The sequence below is a fragment of the Moschus berezovskii genome, chromosome 9, assembly GCF_049115385.1.
Source record: "Moschus berezovskii isolate FMDL1 chromosome 9, NW_MosBer_1.0, whole genome shotgun sequence".
NCBI lineage: Eukaryota > Metazoa > Chordata > Mammalia > Artiodactyla > Moschidae > Moschus > Moschus berezovskii.
In genome coordinates, this window is record NC_142468.1 from 26,638,875 (window position 1) to 26,662,511 (window position 23,637).

At 53.5% G+C, this 23,637-nt stretch overlaps 1 protein-coding gene across 4 annotated transcripts in view; it reads left to right on the plus strand.

Moving 5' to 3' along the window:
- Positions 1–23,637, plus strand: part of SPTB (spectrin beta, erythrocytic) — a 127,554-nt gene that overhangs the window by 83,659 nt on the left and 20,258 nt on the right. For all 4 annotated transcript variants that reach the window (XM_055436859.2, XM_055436860.2, XM_055436861.2 and 1 more), the window contains exons 11-26: positions 254–412; positions 1,433–1,735; positions 2,747–2,897; positions 3,493–4,363; positions 5,654–5,791; positions 10,684–11,440; positions 12,067–12,269; positions 12,367–12,457; positions 13,686–13,832; positions 14,637–14,900; positions 15,280–15,486; positions 15,912–16,001; positions 19,135–19,413; positions 20,377–20,507; positions 21,443–21,647; positions 21,911–22,285. In XM_055436859.2, coding sequence (XP_055292834.2) covers positions 254–412; positions 1,433–1,735; positions 2,747–2,897; positions 3,493–4,363; positions 5,654–5,791; positions 10,684–11,440; positions 12,067–12,269; positions 12,367–12,457; positions 13,686–13,832; positions 14,637–14,900; positions 15,280–15,486; positions 15,912–16,001; positions 19,135–19,413; positions 20,377–20,507; positions 21,443–21,647; positions 21,911–22,285 — 4,371 coding nt within the window. The remainder of the gene's footprint in view (positions 1–253; positions 413–1,432; positions 1,736–2,746; positions 2,898–3,492; positions 4,364–5,653; positions 5,792–10,683; positions 11,441–12,066; positions 12,270–12,366; positions 12,458–13,685; positions 13,833–14,636; positions 14,901–15,279; positions 15,487–15,911; positions 16,002–19,134; positions 19,414–20,376; positions 20,508–21,442; positions 21,648–21,910; positions 22,286–23,637) is intronic.

Sequence of the window (23,637 nt, forward strand, 5' to 3'; positions counted from 1 at the left end):
CTTCTCCAATGCATGAAAGTGAAAAGTGAAAGTGAAGTCGCTCAGTCGTGTCCAACTCTCCGCGACCCCATGGACGGCAGCTTACCAGGCTCCTCCGTCCATGGGATTTTCCAGGCAAGAGGACTGGAGTGGGGTGCCATCACCTTCTCCAGGTTCTGTCTAGATTCTTCAAATCACTCAGTACTGGTGAAAGAGTCGGGATGGGACCCCCAAATCCCAAGAGCTCTCATCTGCCCCCCCTCACCCCGCGCAGGCCTGGGAAAGCCTGGAGGAAGCTGAGTACCGGCGGGAGCTGGCCCTGAGGGATGAGCTCATCCGGCAGGAGAAGCTGGAGCAGCTGGCCCGGCGCTTTGACAGAAAAGCTGCCATGAGAGAGACGTGGCTCAACGAAAACCAGCGCCTCGTGGCCCAGGTAGTGGGGTGCCCTTGGGGCTGCAGACAGTGGGGCGGGCAGAGCGGGATAAGCCTCTCCACAGGCCTTGCAGCCCTGCTCCCTGTGATTGGGTGGGTCAGGATTGACATCTGAAAAGGAACTCTCCCAGACTGATTAAGTCTCACTTTTTAATTATTTATTTTTGGCCGCACTGGGTCTTCATTGCAGTGCATGGACTCAGTTGCAGCATGAGGGATCTTAGTTCCCCTCCAGGGATCGAACCTGGGCCCCCTGCATTAGAAGCGTGGAGTCTTATTATCCACTGGACCTCCAGGGAATTCCCTATTAAGTCTCATTTTAGGAAAGAGCCACACAATCCAAAAATGGCCCCAAAGATTATCCCCCATGAGCCAGGAGCATCACCCAGAGCCAGAGCTCACGTCGACATTTCAGGGGTCCTCTGAGCGACTGAACTGAACTGGGGATGCGATGAAAGCCGTGCACCTTGTGGGTGTCAGACATGCCCCTTGGACTCTGGCCTTCAGGTCTGTGTCACATTTCACTAGCTTGAAACTGACCCCAGCACTGATTCTCCATGAGAGCGTCAGTCCCTTCCCACTGGGATCTTGGCATCAAATTGAATTCCATCCAGAAGGGGGAAGCAAGCATTCTGAAGGAACTGGAGAGTGTGCAGGCGCCCCAGGGAACACAGGGCAAGCCCTCTGTGTGCAGCTGCAGGGTTTCCAGCAAGAAGCCCCTTCCCGCCCAGAAGTGGGCAGGTCCACTCCAGGCAGGGTGGCGAGTGCCAGCAGGTGGGAAAGAGCTCTGTTAGTGACAGTCACCCAGCGTTACACCCACCCGGAGGGCCCAGTGAATAAGATCACGAGCTTCTTGCCAAGGTTCTTGTGAGACATTTAATCTTTGGAACTTGTCTGATAAGGTAGGCTGAAAAAGATAGCAGAAGGGCTTTCTCCTGCAGAAGTTGCTCCTAAAAGACCTGCCGTTTCTCTGCGCTTGGGGACCCTAACCAAAGTGCCTGTTTTTCTCCCCGGGGGACAGGATAACTTCGGGTACGACCTGGCAGCAGTGGAGGCCGCCAAGAAGAAGCACGAGGCCATCGAGACAGACACGGCTGCCTACGAGGAGCGGGTGCGGGCCCTGGAGGACTTGGCTCAGGAGCTGGAGCGGGAGAACTACCATGACCAGAAGCGCATCACGGCCCGCAAGGACAACATCCTGCGCCTGTGGGACTACCTGCAGGAGCTGCTGCGGGCCCGGCGCCAGAGGCTGGAGAAGACGCTGGACCTGCAGAAGCTCTTCCAGGACATGCTGCACAGCATTGACTGGATGGACGGGATCAAGGTGGGCCTGGGCACCCCCGCCCCCTCCACCTGGGGCTTCAGCAAGCTGTGCTTCCACAGGCCCCTCCCAGCCCCTCGGCCAAGTCTGAGCAGAGCATCTAAGGCAGCACAGTGTCTGATGGCATCTGCCTCTCAACAGCTTGGCTTGCTCTGCTCCAGTCTGCTGTATCCCTGGTGATCAAGAAATCTGGGGTTCATAGTTACACAGGTGCCAGCCTGCAGGGTCTGGATGAGACAGACCTCCCTCAGGAGCCTGGAGAATCGGGCTCTGAGTAATCACGATCTGACTCTAGTCGGCATCCAGGGCCACTGAGAAGTCTGAGTCTCCTCTCCCGCTATCACAGTGACTCTCAACTGAGGATGCACATCAGGCTGACTGGGGCTTTCTTTTTTTTAAGATTTTCTGATATAGGCCATTTTTTTAATATCTTTTTTTCTTTTCTATTTGTTTTAATTGGAGGCTAATTACTTTACAATATTGTGGTGGTTTTTGCTATACATTCACATGAATCAGCCATGAGTGTACATGTGTTCCCCATCCTGAAGATATAGGCCGTTTTTAAAGTCTTTATTGAATTTGTTGCAGTGTTACTTATGTTTTATATTCTGGTTTTTTGGCCCTGAGGCATGTAGGATCTTAGCTCCCCGACCCGGGATCAAACCCATATCCCCCGCACTGGAAGGTGAAGTCTTAACCTCTGGACCATGAGGAAAGTCCCCCATGGACCTGTCTTAAAATACGTACACCCAGGTCCCAGCCCTGGGGCACATGCGGGCAGATTGAGTATGGGACTTGAACTCTTGAAAGATGCCCCTGGATGATTCTGATGGGCACCCCCAGTGGGAACTCCTGCTCTGTAGCCTGTTTCCCAGTGAGCAGCTGCATTTTCCAGCTGCATCTGACATGCTGGTTGCCAGTGCCATGGACCCTCACTTAGGAAGGTTATTCTCCTAGCACGTGGGTCTCTTCACCTCTCCTTACTCCCTATACACTGTCCGTCCTCTTCGCCAGGCTCACCTCTTGTCTGCTGAGTTTGGGAAGCACTTGTTGGAGGTCGAGGACTTGCTACAGAAACACAAGTTGATGGAGGCTGACATTGCCATCCAAGGGGACAAAGTGAAGGCCATCACCGCAGCCACGCTGCAGTTCACTGAGGGGTCAGGTGAGGCTGCAGGTTGAGGTTTTTCTGTTGAGGCCTCTGGCCCGGCACTCCCAGCACCCCAGGGTGGATAAGTCTAGCTGTAGAGTTCTGCCTCTTTCACCAACACGTGGTACAAGAAAGAAGTTTGAGGGAGAGCAAAATTCTCCAGAGAGCAGGCGACTGCTTCAGTCATCTACTATCAGAAAGGTGTGTAAGCACCAACAAGGCATCCGTCATCTTTCATCCTCTCGGCTAGTTCGTCTGAAATAGGTGACCCCTGCTGCCTCTCGGAAGAATCATCTAGAAATTAATTCCTGGATCTTTTTAAAAATAATTTCACGTTATGCATTTCTACTGAGAGCTGACCCAACTTTTAACCTCTCTTATTCCTGGAGTTTTAGTGGGAACTAACCCCACTAATTCCTGAAGTTTTAGTGGAAACTCAATATAAAGAACTAATTAAAAGTCTATCCTCTGAGCAACTGAGAACCCCTCCATCCAATCCCAAAGCCCCAGTGAGATGGCAGGTTCTAGGTGGTGTGGTTCTAGGTCTGAAACTTGCCCAGAGATGATGAAGCCCTTATCCCCTTTTCCTTCCTCTTCCCATGCCACCCAGGGTACCAGCCTTGTGACCCCCAGGTCATCCGGGATCGTGTCAGCCACCTGGAACAGTGCTTTGAGGAGCTGAGCAACACGGCAGCTGGGCGCAAGGCCCAGCTGGAGCAGTCCAAGCGGCTCTGTAAGTTCTTCTGGGAGATGGACGAGGCCGAGAGCTGGATCAAGGAGAAGGAGCAGATTTACTCCTCCCTGGACTTTGGCAAGGATCTGACCAGCGTGCTCATCCTGCAGCGTAAGCACAAAGCCTTTGAGGATGAGCTGCGCGGGCTGGATGCCCACCTGGACCAGATCTTCCGGGAGGCTGAGGGCATGGTGGCACGCAAGCAGTTTGGGCATGAGCGGATCGAGGTCCGGATCAAGAAGGTGTCTGACCAGTGGAACGAGCTGAAGGACCTGGCTGCCTTTTGCAAGAAAAACCTCCAGGACACTGAGAACTTCTTCCAGTTCCAGGGCGATGCGGATGATCTGAAGGCCTGGCTACAGGATGCCCACCGGCTGCTCTCAGGGGAAGACGTGGGGCAGGATGAAGGGGCCACACGGGCCCTGGGGAAAAAGCACAAGGACTTCCTGGAGGAGCTGGAGGAGAGCCGCGGAGTGATGCAGCACCTGGAACAGCAGGCGCAGGGCTTCCCCCAAGGGTTCCAGGATTCCCCAGAGGTGACCAACCGGCTGCAGGCCCTCCGGGATCTCTACCAGCAGGTGGTGGCCCAGGCGGACATGCGGCGGCAGAGGCTGCAGGATGCCCTGGACCTGTACACGGTGTTTGGGGAGACAGACGCCTGTGAGCTGTGGATGAGCGAGAAGGGGAAGTGGCTGGCCCAGATGGAGATCCCGGACACGCTGGAGGACCTGGAGGTCGTGCAGCACAGGTCAGAGCTGGCCCTCCCCTCTCACCAGCCCCTACAATCTGCGCTTCTAGTCCCCAAACAGCCTCCAGATCAGCAAGGCTCTCTCCGAGAGGCTGTAGGATGCCCTTTGTAGCAGAGGCCAGGCACCAGGAGTCACGAGTTCTCATCTGGCTCTGTGACTTTAGGTACTTCACCCCTCCAGGGCCTTTCCCAAAGGGGCTCTTTCTAGTCCAAGTGTTCGATGACTTTTCAGTGACAGCAGCCTTTGTTCAAATGAATTGCATATGGAACTCCTGATATATAACACAGAGGAAAGCGGAGGGGACATTGTTAAGGGGGAGGTGAGAGGCTGTCTTTTGGTGGCAGTCCCTAAACCACATGAACCCTCAGGGACCTCAGAGACCAGTTTGTAAACCATCAGTCCAAGGCCACTCTCATTTGCAGTATTTGAGTTCCATCAGCACTCCGGCATGGCAAGGCTTGCCCCCAGCATCCTGAGTACAGATCCAAGAAGCTGAGAGAAAGAGGCCACTCCTTGATCCTTCCCCAGTGGTCCTGTGCTGATGCTGGAGGGACCTGGGCTCTTATCTCAGAGGGGTCAGCTTTCATAACACAGGATGCCCACAGCTTCAGCAGCGCACCCTTCTCCTCCCACAGGGACGGAGCACCTGCCTGGGGAGGTATCCTTCAGGTGGAAGCAGTGGCATCAGTGTTCATGAGCAGCAGCTGGGCCAGTGGAGGTGTGGCAGGTGGTTTCTGTGGCCATCAACACCGCCTACACCTCATTTTTCCTCCATCTCTGTTGAGACATTGGCCTGTATAAGTAACCAGGTCTCTCCTAGCCTCATTCAGGAAATGCTAAACCATAAAACTGGACCCATGAACCAGAAAAGAGGGAGTGTCAGCACACCTTTCTCCCTTCTCCCCTCTTACCTGGTGGAAGGAGGTGGAAGGAGAAAGCAAGAGCCGGGCAGAAAGCAGAAGCTGCCACTGCCTTGCCGCTGCTGCCAAGTCACTTTAGTCGTGTCCGACTCTGTGTGACCCCATAGACGGAAGCCCACCAGGCTCCCCCGTCCCTGGGATTCTCCAGGCAAGAACACCGGAGTGGGTTGCCATTTCCTTCTCCAATGTGTGAAAATGAAAAGTGAAAGTGAATTCGCTCAGTCGTGTCCAACCCTTAGCCACCCCACGGACTGCAGCCAACCAGGCTCCTCCATCCATGGGATTTTCTAGGCAAGAGTACTGGAGTGGCTTGCCATTGCCTTCTCTGGCCACTGCCTTAGCAATCCTCATTTTCTCTGTCCACGTCAGGTTTGACATCCTGGACCAGGAGATGAAGACGTTGATGACTCAGATTGATGGTGTGAACCTTGCTGCCAACAGCCTGGTAGAGAGTAACCACCCGCGCAGTATGGAAGTGAAGAAGTGCCAGGACCACCTGAACACCAGGTCGGGTGTGGGGAGGGCTTCGAGATGGGGGCTTCTTCTCTGGCACATCTGTGGGGTGTGGCCCAGAAGTCAGGAGGCCTGCAATGCGTGCCAGGTTTGTACCCTCAGAGTTCCTGCCTCCATCTGCCATGGTCTCCTTCTGACCCTGGAGGTAGAGCCCCAGGGAGGAGGGACCTGGGTGGTGACCAGCCCAGGGAGAGAGATGTGGTCACAGAGCTGCGGTGCTGTGCCTGGAATGGGTGCGTGCTGAGCAATGGAGGAAATGCCGAGTGCATCCACAGAATCAGGCCACGTGGTTCTCAGGCCACATTTCCCCGGACGTTCTTAGGGAAGATTGCTTTCTGAGAGCTCTTAAGTACTGTCCATAAAAGAAAGCTCCTGCTTATGCCAAAATGCGGCATTCATAATGAGACTGGCTTGAATGAAGAGGAGCATTAGCAAGAAGCCTTGAGCACACGTCATGGCCAGAAGGAAAAACAGGCCCTAAGGAGCCTTTGGAGGGGGGCTGCTTTCAGTGCAGGATGTAACTGCCACGGGTTCCTTGAGAGTCTCTGAGGACAGTGCATGCACCTGTCTTCCGTTCAGTACCCTGGGCTTGACATGCACAGTGCCTGTTCACTGCCTCGCCACCGCCCCAATCCATTACCCAACACTTGTGCCCGCACCCTGCTCTGCCTGAGGCAGCCTGGGAGGTGTGGTTAGGGAAGACTTGGCTGTAAAGAAAAGGAGCAGCACAGGGGGCTTAAGAGGCCAGGGGTAACCCCCTGATACTTGGGAGCCACCAGAGTGTCTCAGCAGCCAAAGAAGGGGGCTGTAGTTCAGGAGGGTCCTCTACCAGCTGAGGTTTATGCCAACGAGGAGGATGCCTCAGTTCTTCTTTAGGCTTGGAGGTAACAATGATGAGTGTGTGTGCGTGTGTGTGTGTGTGTGTGTGTGAGACAGGAAGAACTTGTCAGCCAGTGATCTGCTGCTTTGAGGAGCTATAGTCAGAGAATGCTGTTACAGACCCCTAAGCCATGCACTGTCCTAAGTGGAAAACACCAAGGTACTTGCCATCCTTAGAGGCCTGAGAAGTTGAGATGGCTTTCCATTACGTCTGAGAATTGAAAGCATCCTGAGCCACATATCCAAGACAGCCTGCATCCTGCACAAATGCTTCCTCCCCATGTAGCCCACCCTACTTGGGGTCAGTCCCTTCTGTTACAAAGTTGAATCTCATTGTGAGTGGACATCTGCCTCCTTGAAATTTGCATACATCGGTTCTGGCTCTGCCTGTTAGAGATGCTGAAACTTACCCCAATTCTTCTTCCACGTGTTAGCTCTTCGACTGTTTCTAAGACAACTGTCCTCCTTCACCTGCACCCACGTCCTGCCTCCATGTGTGTGCCGTTCTCTCTATAGGGTCCATCCTCCTCCAACAATATGGTCTAAATTGTGCTTGTTTTCAGGCCAGTACAGGTCTCTCTCCTTCCCAGTTTCCAGGATGAAAAAGTATCTTTCCTTGACTGACTTAGAGTTTCACACTCTACCTTTTATTATAATTACTTTCATCTTTTAAGAACTTTTCTACTAGACTGTAAGTGAATGAAGGGCAGTATCTTATAGCGTCCACGGTATCTTATAGTGTCCATGGTGTTTTATACAGTGTCCACGGTATCTTATATAGCGTCCACAGCTCTGAGCGCCAAGATTATATCGTCTGCGGCTCCCTCTGTTGGGAATATTCTTTCTGCAGGTATCCTCACTCCTGCACGTTACTCAGATCTCAGATCACATGCCCCCTTCTTGGTGCAGTTCACACTGACCACCCCATTCACAGTATCACCTCCTCCTTCTCATCCAGCTCCTCTGCCTCAATTTTCTTGCTTCCTTCTAAAGATTTTTTTAAATTGTTTATTTATTTTTGGCTGCACTGGGTCTTCATTGCTGCATGCAGGCTTTCTATAGTTGCAACAGCGGGGTCTACTCTCTAGTTGCAGCGAGCGGGGGTTACTCTCTAATTGCAGTGTGCGGGCTTCTCATTGCAGTGGCTTCTCTTGTGGAGCCCAGGCTTTAGGCATGTGGGCTTCAATAGTTGCCACCCACAAGCCTTAGAAGTTATAGAAAAGGGGCTTAGATGCCCCGCGGCATGTGGGATCTTCCTGGACCATAAAGTGAACCCATCTCCCCTGCATTGGCAGGCAGATTCTCAATCACTAGACCACCAGGGAAGCCCCCCCTTTTTTCCCCTTTAAATTGGATTTTTTAAAACTGTTTATTTGGGGGTTTTGGTCACACCACATAGCATGTGAGATATTAGTCTTCCAACGTGGTATTGAAGCAGCGCCCCCTGCATTACAAGTGCAGAGTCTTAACCACTGGACCACCAGGGACTGGTGCTTCACTTTTCTCCATTGTACTTGTCACCACTTGATGGAGTAAACATTTACTTGCCTCTGCCCATTTGAATGGGAGCACTTTACTTCATTTGTGGTTCTGTCCCCAGAGCCTGGCACAGTGGCTGGCACAAGACACGTACGTGATGGTTGTGTGATGTAACACCGTGAGTGACCGAGGACAGAACGGAAACGTGCCAGGCTCAGCACACCTGAGTCACTCAAGCACTTACCGGATATGTGATTACCTCCCACCGTACACATTCTGGTTGGCCAATATTATAATATCTTGGGCCCAGGACCACACCTGGACTCCTGACATGGCCTGGCCAGTACTGCCTAGAGCAGCTCTAACACATCCCCCCTTTGAGAGACAGTGCAGGGGAGGGGAAGGTGGGTTTGGGAGGCAGACTAGACCCAAACGTCACCCTGTCCGCTATGTGGCCCCTGCCTGGTGGCTGCAGAGAGGCAATACCAAGAGAAGCCTGGAAAGTCACCATGGAACCTCCTTCCTAGGGGCACTGCCAGATGGTCTCCTGTGGCTTCTGGATGGAGCTGGGAGGCCTCCCAGCCCTGGAGCACCTCGCTTTCCTTTCACAGCAGTTTCAGACCACCTTGGGGGGAACCTCCAGCCCCTTTCCCTTAACATCCAGCCTCAGCAGCATCCGTGTTACAGGCACAAAACTCCCCAGAGGTCAGGGGCCTTACCTCTGGACTCCTCCCCTCTTTCCTGGAATTTCCCATCCTTTCTCTGGGCTCGTCCTCCTCTCTGTCTTGGAATTCCCGCTCCTTCCCAGCCCTCCTCCCGCTGCTTTGCAGACCTGTTTTCCACCCCCAGACTGAGGTCACCCTGGGAATGCCCACGATGCACTCTACCCCGTCCATCTGCCTCCTCCCTCTACCTCCATCCCCAGGTGCCCAGGCTTCAAAGATGAGTGACTCAGGGCCCCATCCTTAAATAGCTCACTGCTGGTGATGTGTTCACTGAAGCACAGCTCAGATGGCCACCGTGAGACCTGCTCTTGTCACCCCTCCTGCTCCTCACAGCTCCCTTGGTCCTCTCTGCCTGGCGTGAGCTACGTGCGTCGTACTTTACACTATGGTTGCTTGATGAGTTTATCGTGCTGTCTTTCTAACTCATACACTCCGTGGAGCAAAGTCTGACTCTGACTCTCATTCCCTAAGGCCCAAAGCCAGAGCTCTTCATAATGCTTGTACGTGGTGGGTAATCAAGAGAGATGAGCTCAATTAGCGACTGCACGTTCAGCGTACTCTCGTGTGCTTCCAGGTCACAGTGACGCAGGATGAGTAAACCCAGGTCCAGGGGTGGTGTCCCTGGTGGTGTGGGCCCAAGCTACTGAGCGGCTCTTTAGAAGAGGCTTACTGTGGGCTGCAGACCAGTTGCAGGACATCTGCCCAACTTTTGCACACTCCCCAGGTTCATTCCACACTGCACATGAAGGTTAAGATGTTTTCGTTACAATCCCAACTTCTCCTTCCCCCTTCCTCTTCTTCTTCCTTCTCTTCACTACAACTGTTTTCTTTGACAGCCATGCTGGCTTTCTTTAGGCCCTGGACACTTAGAACATAGTCTTAGACATTTGTGTGGTTCCTCTGGGGCAGCTGGGATCCTGTGTCATAAAGTTTTCTTATGGTTGATAATGGGGTGTTTCTAATTATTTTAAGTATAGGCATACCTCAGAAATAATGTGGGTTCAGTTGCAGACCACCCCAATAATCAAATATCAAAATATCAATATCAAAATAAAATGAGTCACACACAAATTTGGGGAGTTCCCAGTGCATATAAAAGTTGTTTACAAAAAGTACTGCAGTCTACTAAGAGTGCAACATCATTATGCCTAGGAAAACAATGTACAGATATTAATTTTTAAATATTTTATTGCTAAAAAATGCTCATCCTCTGAGCCTTCAGTGAGTCATAACCTTTTTGCAATAGTAACATCAAAGATCACTGCCCACAGAGCACTATACAAGTATAATAATGAGAGAGTTTGAAATATTGCAGTAATTACCAAAATATGATAGACATGAAGTGAGCAAATGTTGCAAAAATGGCACGAATAGATGTTTCAACAAAGGATTGCTACAGATCCTCGATTCATAAAAGAAAACAAAAACAAAAGCCCCATACTATCTATGAAGTACAGTAAAGCAAAGCTGAATAAAACGAGATACGCTTGCATTTCAAAAAACCTGGGAAATTGTCTGTTTGCCTGAATTTCAACCACACATAGAGCTTACATACAGAGCATCGTGTTCCTTTATTGATGGCTGTAATAACATCACAGCTCACCTCCTGCTAATGGAAAGCTCTGGCAGTTCTGTTGTCTTGGGTAAAATTGGACAAACTGACTCATCACGGTTTGCTGGAGAGGTGACTCTTTTTTTCAGCGTGCAGGTTCTATCGGGGGAGACTCTGGTGGGAAATCTGGAAGGGACACCCTGTGGGGAGGGTGAAGGAAGGGGCTGTCTGACTCCCGTCTCCCTCGGCAGGTGGCAGGACTTCCAGACCATGGTGTCCGAACGGCGGGAGGCGGTGGACTCGGCCCTCCGTGTGCACAACTACTGCGTGGACTGCGAGGAGACTGGCAAGTGGATCGTGGACAAGACGAAGGTGGTGGAGTCCACAAAGGACCTGGGCCGGGACCTGGCGGGGGTCATTGCCATCCAGCGCAAGTTGTCGGGGCTGGAGCGTGACGTGGCTGCCATCCAGACCCGTCTGGGCACGCTGGAGCGGGAGTCACAGCGGTTGATGGCATCACACCCCGAGCTGAAGAAGGACATTGAGCAGAGGCAGGCGTATGTGGAAGAGCTGTGGCAGGGCCTAAAGCAGGCCTTGAAGAGCCAGGAGGCCTCCCTGGGGGAAGCCAGCCAACTGCAGGCCTTCCTGCAGGATCTGGATGCCTTCCAGGCCTGGCTCTCCACGACCCAGAAGGATGTGGCCTCCAAGGACATGCCCGAGTCCCTCCCGGAGGCCGAGCAGCTCCTGCAGCAGCACGCGGCCATCAAGGATGACATCGACAGGCACCAGGAGAGCTACCAGAAAGTCAGGGTGTCCGGGGAGAAGGTGACCCATGGCCAGACAGACCCAGAGTACCTGCTCCTGGGCCAGCGGCTAGACGGCCTAGAGAAGGGCTGGGACGCCCTGAGCCGGATGTGGGAGAGCCGCAGCCAGGCCCTCACCCAGTGCCTCGGCTTCCAGGAGTTCCAGAAAGATGCCAAGCAGGCTGAGGCCATCCTCAGCAACCAGGTAGGGAGAGGCACTAGGGGCTGGGGGCATCTGTCAGGGCAAGAGAGAATTTGTAGGTTATAAGCCTGCAGAAGTGCTGTAGGGCTCAGGGATCAAACTGTGCTTTTCTTAGATTCTCTCTAGTTCAGGGGACAGTCCTCTTTGTTCATTATCGTGTGCCCTTTCCAGTCCTGTGTCCCAAACTGTGTCTTATTCTTGGGCCAGTTAGAGGCTTGTTGTTGCTGTTCAGTCACTCAGTCATGTCTGACTCTTCGTGACCCCATGGACTGCATCATACGAGGCTTCCCTGTCCTTCACCATCTCCTGGAGTTTGCTCAAATGCATGTGTGTTGAGTTACCGATGCCATCCAACCATCTCGTCTTCTATTATCCCCTTCTCTTCTTGCCTTCAGAGAAGTGAATTTTTCCCTGGATGGCTATCCTTCCATGTGTCTTTGGGTGCCCTGCTCATCAGGTGCCCTGGGCAGGGACAGGGAACAGGACTCAGGGACCTTCCTCCTTGCACAACTGCAGGGGGTGCCATTCATGCTGTAACCTGCATGGCTGCACAGGATGCTCCTGCCTGGCAAGGGCCCTCTCCTCCACCTCCTCACCTCCATGCCTTGTCTGGAAACTTGCTTCGACAGGAATATACCCTGGCTCACTTGGAGCCCCCAGACTCCCTAGAAGCCGCAGAGGCCGGGATCCGGAAGTTTGAGGATTTCTTGGTGTCTATGGAGAACAACCGGGATAAGGTTTTGAGTCCTGTGGACTCTGGAAACAAGCTGGTAGCTGAGGGGAACCTCTACTCAGACAAGATCAAGGAGAAGGTGCAGCTGATTGAGGACAGGTACTCTCTGCCCCGAGGGTCAGGGGGCCGGAGCCAGGTAGGGTAATGGTGCAGTACACAGCACCCTCATGACTTGTGGTTCGGGCTTTCCTTGCAGGCACAGGAAGAACAACGAGAAGGCCCAAGAGGCCTCAGACCTTCTGAAAGACAACCTGGAGCTCCAGAACTTCCTGCAGAACTGCCAGGAGGTAAGGCTCCAGCCAGGCTGGCCACATTGCAGGGGATTCCCTCTAGAAGCATGGTGCCATGGAGGTGGGAAGTCCTTTCTAACTCAGGAGTCTGGATTCCACAAGCAGAGAGCTCTGGGCTCATAACGGCTTAAGTCCTTCATCCTCTAGAATCTTTGGTTTCACAATTTTTTTTTTTCAAATCCGTAAAGATATCTTTTAATTTGTCAAGTCTGGGGCAAGATTTCTCAAAACGTGCCCCGAGGACTATCTATATTAGAATCACCTAGGGCCCTGGTCAGGGTTGGCCTGCAAGTCATGTGACCTTTGCATTCATACGGGGCCCAGTGTGTACAAGGGCCTCATGTTTGGCTTAATACTCTGCTGTTGCCGGCTTGCAATTCTTAATGACTTTGAATATTTCCATTTTACACCAGGCCCTGCAAATTATGGAGCTGGTCCTTGCTCTAGTTAAATGCAGACTTCTGGGCCCCAATTGGGCCCAGATAAATCAGAACTTAGCGGGTGAGATAGAGAGCAGCATTCTCAACAAGCTTTTCGTTTGGAGAACGGCTGACTCAGAAGGTCCTCACTCAGCCGGGGGTGAACAGTCCAGGAAAATCTTTACCCTGCTCTCCTAGGTCTCTCCATAAACAGTGCTTCCGTGTGGAATAGGGCTTCCCCTGGCATTTTTGTTGCTTCCACCCTCATACCCCTTTCCTCTCTACTCAAATGACTGTCCTCACCCACCTCTGCCCTTGGTACAAACCAAGCTTGGTGTAATGCCAGGACATCTTGGAAACATGAGAGACTCAAAAATTCTTCCTTCACTGTTATTATAGGATCTGCCCTTGACTTTGTCCTCAGATAACATTTTTTCACCCTGCTTCCAAAGGGTGGGTTTAACCATCCATTCAGTAAACACATGTTGAGCTACTGCAATAGGCCAGGCCCTGTCCTCAGTCCTGGAAATGTGGAGAGAAGTGTGAATATCCCTGGTGTTGTACTGCACATGCTCTAGAGGGGAAGACACGGTGGTGCCTGTGTTTCAGCCCTGAGACCACGCAGGTTAAGTTTCCTGTGCTGGGAGTTAGGGGTCCTGAGTCAGAGGGGTGTGCTCTGCTGTGTTCATACTTCCTCCCCTTAACCACCTTCTTCTGTAGCCAGAGGTGAGCAGCAGGTCCAGCCATGAGCCCCTGGCCAAAGAGGGACACTCAGGGACCGTGGATCCTATTCTTTCTGCCCACAGCTCACTCTCTGGATCAATGACAAGCTGCTAACATCTCAGGATGTCTCCTATGATGAAGCTCGAAACCTTCACAACAAATGGCTAAAGCACCAGGCGTTTGTGGCAGAGCTGGCTTCCCACCAGGGGTGGCTGGAGAACATTGACGCGGTGAGCAGAGCAAGTGGTGGGGTCTCTGCTTGGGGATGCTTCCTTGAGTGGGGCTGCACATGGGGCATGGACACTGGCCCAGAGCTTGCCGAGCGGTACAGAACCTGGATGTGAAGAACTTCTCCAAGTAGTAGTTAAGCCTTGGAACTCCTGATAATCTGATGTTGTTAAGCCTGCGCAGAATGGGTGCCTCCTGTGGGTTGCTTGAGTCTCGGGACAGTCCAGGACACTGAGAACACAGAGCCTGCCTGTCCGTCCAGTGCCAGGACAGCAGTAATCTCTTGTCTGCCATCCATCATCCTCACCAGGATGTCCTGCCCAGAGGCAGGGGGATCTGTGAGATGAGCAGAGTGGGCCAGGGACTACTGACCCTCATTGTTTGGATGGGCAGAACCACCAGGGAGTTGTCATTCATAGCAGAGGTCCTGTCTGTAACAAGCTTGTTCCAGGGGCCCAAGTCAAAAATATGGCTGGAGTCAGGCCTGGGAAGAGAAAGAGAGGAGAGAGAGGAGCCTCTTGCTCCTGTGGTTATACAGAAAAAGCAGGCCTGGGAGCCACACAAGTTTGTGTCCATCGTAGTTAAGTATACAGGCTCCAAGCCAGGCTGCCTGACTCCTTAACCTCCACATGCCTCAGTTTCTGCTGCAAACAGAGTTTTTCAGCTAAGCCTCACCCAAGTTCTAGGCAGATCCGTTGTCTCACAGACCTCCCCTCAGTTAGCCCTCGACAAACACCTGGAACAAGGCGGCTCTCCAAGGGTCCTCTCCAAGGTCATAGGGTGAACACTTCTTCTTCCCCACACAGGAAGGAAAGCAGCTGATGGAGGAGAAGCCCCAGTTTGCAGCCCTGGTGTCACAGAAGCTGGAAGCCCTGCACCGGCTCTGGGACGAGCTTCAGGCCAACACACAAGAGACAGCTCAGCACCTGTCAGCTGCCAGGAGCTCTGACCTGCGCTCTCAGACCCAGGCCGACCTCAACAAGTGGATCCGGGCCATGGAGGACCAGCTGCAGTCAGACGACCTGGGCAAGGACCTGACCAGCGTCAATAGGATGCTGGCTAAGCTGAAGGTGAGTGAATGGGTTGCAGACTGGGGCCGTTGGCACGGAAGGGAGTCTTGGCAGCAAATCTGCAACCTGAAAGGGAGTACCCCCCTGTCCCCTTAGCTAGGCTGGCTTTTATCACGTCTCCCAGTTTATAACCCACCTCCTACCCTCTGTGGTGGGTAAGACAGGGACGGATCCAGACAGGGTAATAAAAGCATGCACAAGAAGTCTAACATAGGTGCTCAGAGGAGCAAAAGATGAGGTGAGGCAATTCAAGAAGACTTCCTGGGGAAGGCTGAGCGCAAGCCGGGTCTTGGAGGATTGGTGGGACGTGGACAATGAGGAGGAGGAGGGGCTGGCCAGGTGCCAGGGCCAGTGCCAACACCATCCTCTCATGTCCCAGCGTGTGGAGGATCAAGTGAATGTGCGCAAGGAAGAGCTGGAGGAGCTGTTTGCCCAGATGCCCTCGCTGGGAGAGGAGGCGGGGGATGAAGACCTGAGCATTGAGAAGCGGTTCCTGGACCTTCTGGAGCCCTTGGGAAGGAGGAAGAAGCAGCTGGAATCATCCAGAGCCAAGCTGCAGATCAGCCGGGACTTAGAGGATGAGACGGTGAGTGGGCACAGCAGCCCCCCTTCCCCAGCTGTCATCGGGGTGGCTGGCTGCTGCCTAGGGCAGTTCTTGGCAGGAACGTCTGGTCATCTCACCACCTCATTTCATAGGGTGGTTGTGATGATTACATTAAGCATAAAAGTAAGCCAGTGCCCTTTGAAGGGTGGCTCTCTCAGGGACTTTAGGGGCCAGACAGACCTGGGCTCAAGATCCAGCTATGTTGCCACCCGCCTTGAAGTGACCAGGAGCAAGTTACTTGGAACCTCAGTTCGAAGTATCAGAATGCCCCCCTTTTACAAAACACTGATGGGGTGTTGGGAGGAACAGGAGGGACACAGTAATCAGAGCTGTGTCTGACCCATGGTGAGTGATGGAAGGGTGGCTGTGGTCGTCATCAGCTGTCTCCTGCCCTCTGGTCTCCGCAGCTCTGGGTGGAGGAGAGGCTGCCTCTGGCCCAGTCGACTGACTATGGCACTAACCTGCAAACCGTGCAGCTGTTCATGAAGAAGAATCAGGTGAGTCCTGCTGCCTGGTCAGTCCCTCCCGCCCCTGCCTCCTCAGGGAAGCAGGCGCAGCTCTGATGACACAGAGCCCCAGCAGCAGATTACAGACTACTGTTCTTGTTGAAGTTTCAGGGCTCCCAATCTGTGTTTGTGTTCTCATGCAGCTCTGGTGATAGCAGAGAGAATTCTAGGGGAACCATGGGGGTTGGTGAACGGGAATGAGGGGTCCAGGTGCTTTGGAATTTGGGGCCATTCAGGGCACAGGTAAGTATAGGACCTGGAGGCCCTGGCCTGGGGTTTCACATGCTTTGTAGCATCCGTATTCCGTGGCCTCCCTGAGAGGCTCATAGCTCCTGGTGTCTCTCCTGTCACTGCTTTGTCCCTCTTTCAGGGCTAAGCTTGGCCTGTTAGGTCTCCTCAGGGCAAGTAGGCCTCTACTCTCTGAAACACATGAGGATGCTTGTGGGGCTTTAACCCCCATTTCCTTTAGAGGAAGCCACTAAACTTGGACTCTAAGCCATAGGAGCAAACATCCATCGGCTGCTCTGCTGTTTTAGGCCTGATTAGGAACTTCTGTGGCCTTGGTCAGAAGCCTGGAAGCAAGCAGGTGCTCTTCCTCTGTCAGGGCTGCAGGGAAGCCTGCGCCTCTGGGAAGGCCAGTGGCATGGGTTCGTGGTCTGACCATGCAGTCTGGCCAGGGGCTGACTGTACCCCTGCTCTTAGTCGGAATCCCTCCTGCCTGGTTTGCTCTCTGGCTCAGGAAGTTTGCTCTTGATCAGGGAGAATCTGGGAACTTAGAGAAGAGCAGAATGTCCCAGAGTGACAGTCAGTACTGCAGCAACTTGGGAAAGGAAGGTCATGGCAGACAGGACTTACTTCTTCCAAAAATGTCAGCAGCCAACATCTGCCCACAGAACCCAGCAACTGTGCAAGGGCCTGAATTAATTATACTAAAAGTGGTTTGTTGAAAGCTCCCTCTAAACCTTTGCTTCCAGTTGACATGATCATGGCACTGAGGCTCCAGTGGCAGCACGTAGGTACCCGAACTAGAAGGTGGTGGAGGTGGGGGTTCCACTAACACATCAACCTCCAGTTAAAGGGGGAAGACTGGCAGAAGACAGTATCCTTGAGGCCTCAGTTCCTCTACTATAAAATGAGCCAACTCTAGTCCTTTGAACACTCAATATATTCTTTAGCCTCAGAGTTATTGCCAAATGATTTTCACCTCCCTGGGCTGAAGATGGCTATTTCAGAAGGGCAAGAGTAATATGGATGGGGTTCCCCTTAACATGAAGGGAAAGACAATCTCTTGGGTGAGCGTGGCTGCTCCAGTAAAGATGATTTTAGGCCAGCCTCACTAAAGCCAAAATCATTCCTTCTATTGCAGTGGTCCGTGTGCGTCAGACTCACCCAGAGGGCTTGTTAAAACACACTTGACCGGGCTCCACTCTAGAGCCTCTGCACCAAACTCTGGGAGCAGAGCCTGATAATTTGCATTTCTATTAAGATCCTAGGTGATGCTGATGCTGCTGGCCTGGAACCCCACTTTGAGAACCACTGCTCTAATGGCCATCACTGTGACTAGAACCCAACCTGCAAAGTGCCTCATGAAGGGTTCTAAACTCTAGCTGCACAGTAGAATCACCGAAGGGAACCTTTAGACATACGAATGCCTGGGTCCCATCTCAGATCAATTAATTAGGATCTCTGGGGATGGGGTGACCCTGCCTATGTCTAGTTTCCCCCAGTAATTCAACGTTCAACCAGGGTTAAGAACCACTGTCCAGCCTGGCCTGGCTCCCACCTCCCCCTGAATCGTCTGTCTTATCCCTCTCACCCTCCCTCACAGTATTCTAGCCTGCCTGGCCCTTGGGACCATCCAGGTTTCCTTCCAGGGACTTCCTTGACACTGGCTCTGTCCCCCTGCCAGCAACACTCATCCTCCAGATCTCTCTGGAGTTTCTTTCTCTCATCAGTCACGGCTCCCTCAGATGTCATCTGTACAGAAAACCCTTCCTGGACCCCCAGCTGGAGTGGCCGCTGCCACGCCTCGAGAACAGTCTCCATCTCATTGGTGTCTGTTCCACGTAGCACCAGCTATCTCCATTCATTTATTTACATACTTACCCTTTACTAGAGTGTCCGCTTTATGAGGGCAGGGGTTTTGTTTATCTTGTCCCCATATTGTCCCTAGGACCTCGAACAGGGCCTGTTACCTTGGAAATAATTTAATAACTAGGTATTAAATGAATGGAGTCAAGGAACAAGACGTCCTAAGTAAGCACACTCAGCAGAAGCCTAGGAAGGAATTTGCTTAAAAGGAGAGAGACCGAAATAGCTTTCTAGTATACCTGAAGAGTTCATAGATCTCAGGGAAAGTAAACAGGCGAGTGGAAGCTGACACCCTGGGTTGTTTGAATACAATTGCAGAGACCACAGGAAATTGTCTGAGATTCCAAGAATCAGGTGTAAAGCTGCCTTTCAACAAGTTAGGTGACTTACAGGTATTGATAGTTCCATGTATTTTGAATGCTGACAGTCATAACAGTGGCCATGTATCCTGTTCTTGCCCATCATCAAAGTGGGAAGAAAATACCATTTTGGTAACCAAAGTCTCAAGCAGGAAATAATACAAAGCTCAGAAAAGATTTGAGAAATAGAAACAGGAGAAAACAAAACAAAATCCTACCCTGAATAAGGGACAACTGCCTACTGTTGTTTTATACAGAGTAAAAGTTGCTAAAATCAGATCTCAGAAGGCCATTTAAGAGTCGTTTTCTTCTCCTCCACCACGCACAGCTAAGAAATCAAGCTCCACTGAAACACGAGTAGGGAGGCGTCAAGAGCTCCGGCTCTGAGATCCAAGAGAGCCGTGTTCAAATGCCACCCTGTCACTCGAAGCCCACAGTGACTTAACCGCCCTGTGCTGGCGTCCAGTGTTATCTCAGAAGCTCACAGGCGGGTGAGAGAAGAGTGGGTGGCCCCAGCATTGCACTGGGCACATGGTCACAGGCCGTTTCTACGGCCACACCCGCTCTGCTCAAGCTTCCCTCAGTGGTTCGGGGCGAGAGGTGCCCAGGAGGAGCGCTGGGCTGCCCTGCATGGTGGGAAGGCCAGCCCCTGAGCCCTTCCCCTCTGGCTGCAGACGCTGCAGAACGAGATCCTGGGCCACACGCCCCGGGTGGAGGACGTGCTGCACAGAGGGCAGCAGCTGGTAGCGGCGGCCGAGATCGACTGCCAGGACGTGGAGGAGCGCCTGGGGCAGCTGCAGGGCTCGTGGGACACGCTGAGGGAGGCAGCGGCCGGCCGGCTGCAGCGCCTGCGGGAGGCCAGCGAGGCCCAGCAGTACTACCTGGACGCGGGCGAGGCCGAGGCCTGGATTGGCGAGCAGGAGTTCTACGTTTTCTCCGACGAGAACCCCCAGGTCGGCTCGGGCAGGGTCCAGGGTTGGGAGCCAAAACCCCCTGAGAAGAAGAGCCAGGGGGGAGGTGGGCTGTCAGGGGGAGATCTGGAAGGCCAGGTGTGTGAGGAGTGAGGGCAGCGGGCAGGGGTCCGGGTGCCTTCAGGACGCACCTCCTCTTGAGAATGTATGATGCATGTACTCCAGCCGAGTGCCCTGTTTGCCAGTTCAGTCGCTCAGTTGTGTCCAGCTCTTTGCGACCCCATGAACCACAGCACGCCAGGCCTCCCTGTCCATCACCAACTCCCAGAGTCTACCTAAACCCATGTCCATCGAGTCGGTGATGCCATCCAACCATCTCATCCTCTGTCATTCCCTTCTCCTCTGCCCTCAATCTTTCCCAGCATCAGGGTCTTTTCAAATGAGTCAGCTCTTTGCATCAGGTGGCCGAAGTATTGGAGTTTCAGCTTCAACATTAGTCCTTCCAATGAACACCCAGGACTGATCTCCTTTAGGATGGACTGGTTGGATCTCCTTGCAGTCCAAGGGACTCGCAAGAGTCTTCTCAAACACCACAGTTCAAAAGCATCAATTCTTCTGTGCTCAGCTTTCTAGTTAGATTTGGTCTAACCCAAGAGTTCTTCATGTTTTTTTGTGTGTCATGGGTTCTATGCAGAGGTACTGTGGTGGGAGGGTGTGAGAGGTGAGGTTAGGGGGTCTCTAAAAGCAGGGGTGATACAGAAAGTTTTCATGAGGAGAGAGGTGGGACCAGGGCCTGGGAGGGTGGATGTCAGATAAGAATTGAGGGCGTCGAGAGGAAGGTAGGACGTGGGCATTGCCAGGCACCAGGGGTAGCAGGAAGAGACCACGCACGGTGCTCCTGGGGTGTCCTGCAAGTCTGGCCCTCCTGCATCCCGGGCACCTCCTGGAGCTGGGCTGTGACCTGGAGGAGATGAGCTTGTGCCCTGACAGTCCGCTTCCTCCCAGGATGAAGAGAGTGCCATTGTGATGCTGAAGCGGCACTTGCGGCAGCAGCGGGCAGTGGAGGAATATGGGAGGAACATCAAGCAGCTGGCCGGCCGGGCCCAGGGCCTGCTATCCGCAGGCCACCCCGAAGGGTGCGTGTGCCTCCAGAGGCGACCGGGCTAGCTCCTGGGTACACACCCCCCACCCCTGCCAAGCAGGATCCCTTCAGGTCCAAGGGGAAAACAGGAATCGTTTTCCCCAAGACTATGGATTTGAGAAGGCTATCTTCTGGACTGCTGGTTGGCCCCAGTTCCCTCTTGTGTCGTGGTTTAGTGTGACTTCAAACAAGGCTGATGGAAGGAGGCCTGGTTGGCAAAGAGATTAGGGAACAGAGTAGCGAAACTACCTGCATGGTGAACCGAGAGCTCCCGTCTTTGGAGGAGTTAGCCTTCTGCATCTTTTAGCCTAGTCTAACTTTGCTTTTTGTGTGCGGTCCAGAAGGTAGGTCAGGATCTTGCAGTGTCTCAGCAAAATCATTATATGCCATCTAAACTGTTGAGTGGTGTGGGTGCAGCATCAGTGGATCCCACTGGGTCAGGCACCTCAGGCTACCCCCAGGCCTGGCCCTGTCCTCAGGGCACCCACGGCAGCCACTTCAGCATCTCCTAAGGACCCCCAGGGACTGTAGAGCTCCTGGTACTGCACATCCCACCCTAAGGAGCCAAGCAGGGCCTGCTTCTGGTGGAGCCAGGCTGACTGCCCACTCCCCTGCCAGCCTCCTTGGAAGAATAGTGGAAGAATTCTCCATCCAGACCAGTCTGTCTGAGCTTCCCAGAGTCAGGAGCAGGGACAGGAGGCAGCTCCTGGCAGGGGACACATTTCATCATCCCCTGAAGCATCATGGTCTAAGGGATGGTTCCTTTTCTCCCAGATCTTCCCCATGAAAAGTCGCTGCCATGTCTTCGAAGCTGTGCTCCCCCACGCATCCGGGCCTCAGGGCTGGGAAGGAGGAGGCGGGCTCCTCAAAGCTGGCTGCCCTGGGTTCTCGGCCGCCCTCTCTGAGGACTTTTCTTGTTTTGAATCCCAGAGAACAGATCATCAGACTTCAGGGGCAGGTGGACAAGCAGTATGCAGGGCTGAAGGACATGGCGGAGGAGCGCAGGCGGAAGCTGGAGAATATGTACCACCTGTTCCAGCTCAAGAGGGAGGTGGATGACCTGGAACAGTGGATCACAGAGAAGGACATGGTGGCCTCCTCCTCGGAAATGGGGCAAGACTTTGACCACGTGACTGTGAGTGTCCACGGACCCTGCTTGCTTTATCTCCCTCTAATGCAGCAGACCTGGGAGCTGCCTCTCCCGCTCCACACTCACACACACACAGCCCTGCCGGGTGCAGTGTGCCGCTGTGATGAGGGCTCCCCCGTGTGAGCCCAGGCACCCTGGGGAAGGTGTCAGAGCCCACCTCCAGGCGGTGGCAGGTGCCACTGGGAGTCCATGTGCTGAACCCCAAGCCCTGATACCCGATGACCGCGTTTCCATGTATCCTTGTCCAGGTGCTCCGGGACAAGTTCCGGGACTTTGCCCGGGAGACCGGGGCGATTGGGCAGGAGCGGGTGGACAACGTGAATGCTGTCATCGAGCGGCTCATCGACGCGGGCCACTCAGAGGCAGCCACCATCGCCGAGTGGAAGGATGGGCTGAACGAGATGTGGGCGGACCTGCTGGAGCTCATCGACACGCGCATGCAGTTGCTGGCCGCCTCCTATGACCTGCAGCGCTACTTCTACACCGGTTCCGAGATCCTGGGCCTCATCGACGAGAAGCACCGTGAGCTGCCCGAGGATGTGGGGCTGGACGCCAGCACCGCCGAGTCCTTCCACCGCGTGCACACTGCCTTTGAGCGGGAGCTCCATCTGCTGGGGGAGCAGGTACCTCTGGTCCCCAGCTGTCCCTCCACCTTGCCCCTGACTAGCATCCCTGGGACCCTGTAGTGTCAGGTCCTCTCCTGGCTTCTAGAGAGGAAATCTCTGGAACAGGCACCTCCTTAGAGAGGCAACAGCTCCAGGCAGGAAGGCAGGGAGCAGAGGCTTTCAAATGTTCTTTAGCTTTAGAACTAGTTCCCTGGTGGCTCAGACGATGAAGAGTCTGCCTGCAATGTGGGAGACCTGGCTTTGATCCCTGGGTCAGGAAGATCTCCTAGAGAAAGGAATGGCTACCCACTCCAGTATTCTTGCCTGAAGAATCCCATGGACAGAGAGCCTGGCGGGCTACAGTCCATGGGGTTGCAATGAGTTGGACATGGCTGAGCGGCTGACGCTTTCACTTTAAACTGAGCCTTTCCCAAAACTCCATGCAAAATGCCTTAAAATGCAATTTATCTGGTTGTCAGAGTGTTACAGAATCATTAGTGAGTCTACATGTAGCACTTTCCTAGCACCAGGTACTGCTCTAAGCAATACACTCAGCCACACTCTGAGGAAGGGAGTAATGTCTTCTGCCTTCTCTAGATGAGGAGAGCAAGGCACAGGAGGGTAATTCAGTTGCCTGGAGACATGCGGCTAAGCAGCGGAGTCAGGGTTCAGATCCTGGCAGTCTGGCTGTAGACTTTGAACCCTTAGCCATGGGGTTGTTTAGCCTTTCCAAGTGGGAGCTGGAGGGGGGCCCAAGACCAGCCTAGACTCCCCCCTCCCATCATGGGGTGCCCCCTAAGGCACTTCTGTAGGCCCATAAGGTTCTGCAGAGTCCAGAATGATGAAAAGGTTGAGGGGGGGCTCAGTCTCTTTGGGGGTGCTCACCTGGCTTCCAGAGGAACAGGGAGAGCTGGGCTCGCTTGCAGTCCTGCACCGACACAGTGGGCTTTCAGGAAAAATCACCCAAGTATTAATAGGTGTGGCCCCTGGGTCACCAAGAAGGGGACAGCCTAGGGATTTGTCATCCAGCTGAAGGTGGCTTGGGGATGCTGGAGCCCTTGAGGCAGGTACAGCCCCACCAGGGTCTCAGGAGTGAGGCTTCACTGCCCTGGGGCCAGCCTCAAACAGGGGATGGCATCACGAAGAAGGGTCTGGAACAGGGAGTCGAGAGACGCCTCCAATCCCAGCTGTGCCCTCTCCGAGCATGAGTGACCTCGGGTCAGTCATGAGCCTCCCTGCAGCTCAGTTTCCTTGTTTCAGAAACAGGGATAAGAACAGTACCTCTTTGATGAGCTTGTTATAAAGACAAAGAGTCGTAAAAAGTGCTTAGAGCAGTGCCCGGTATGTAATTACTCTCATAATCACACATC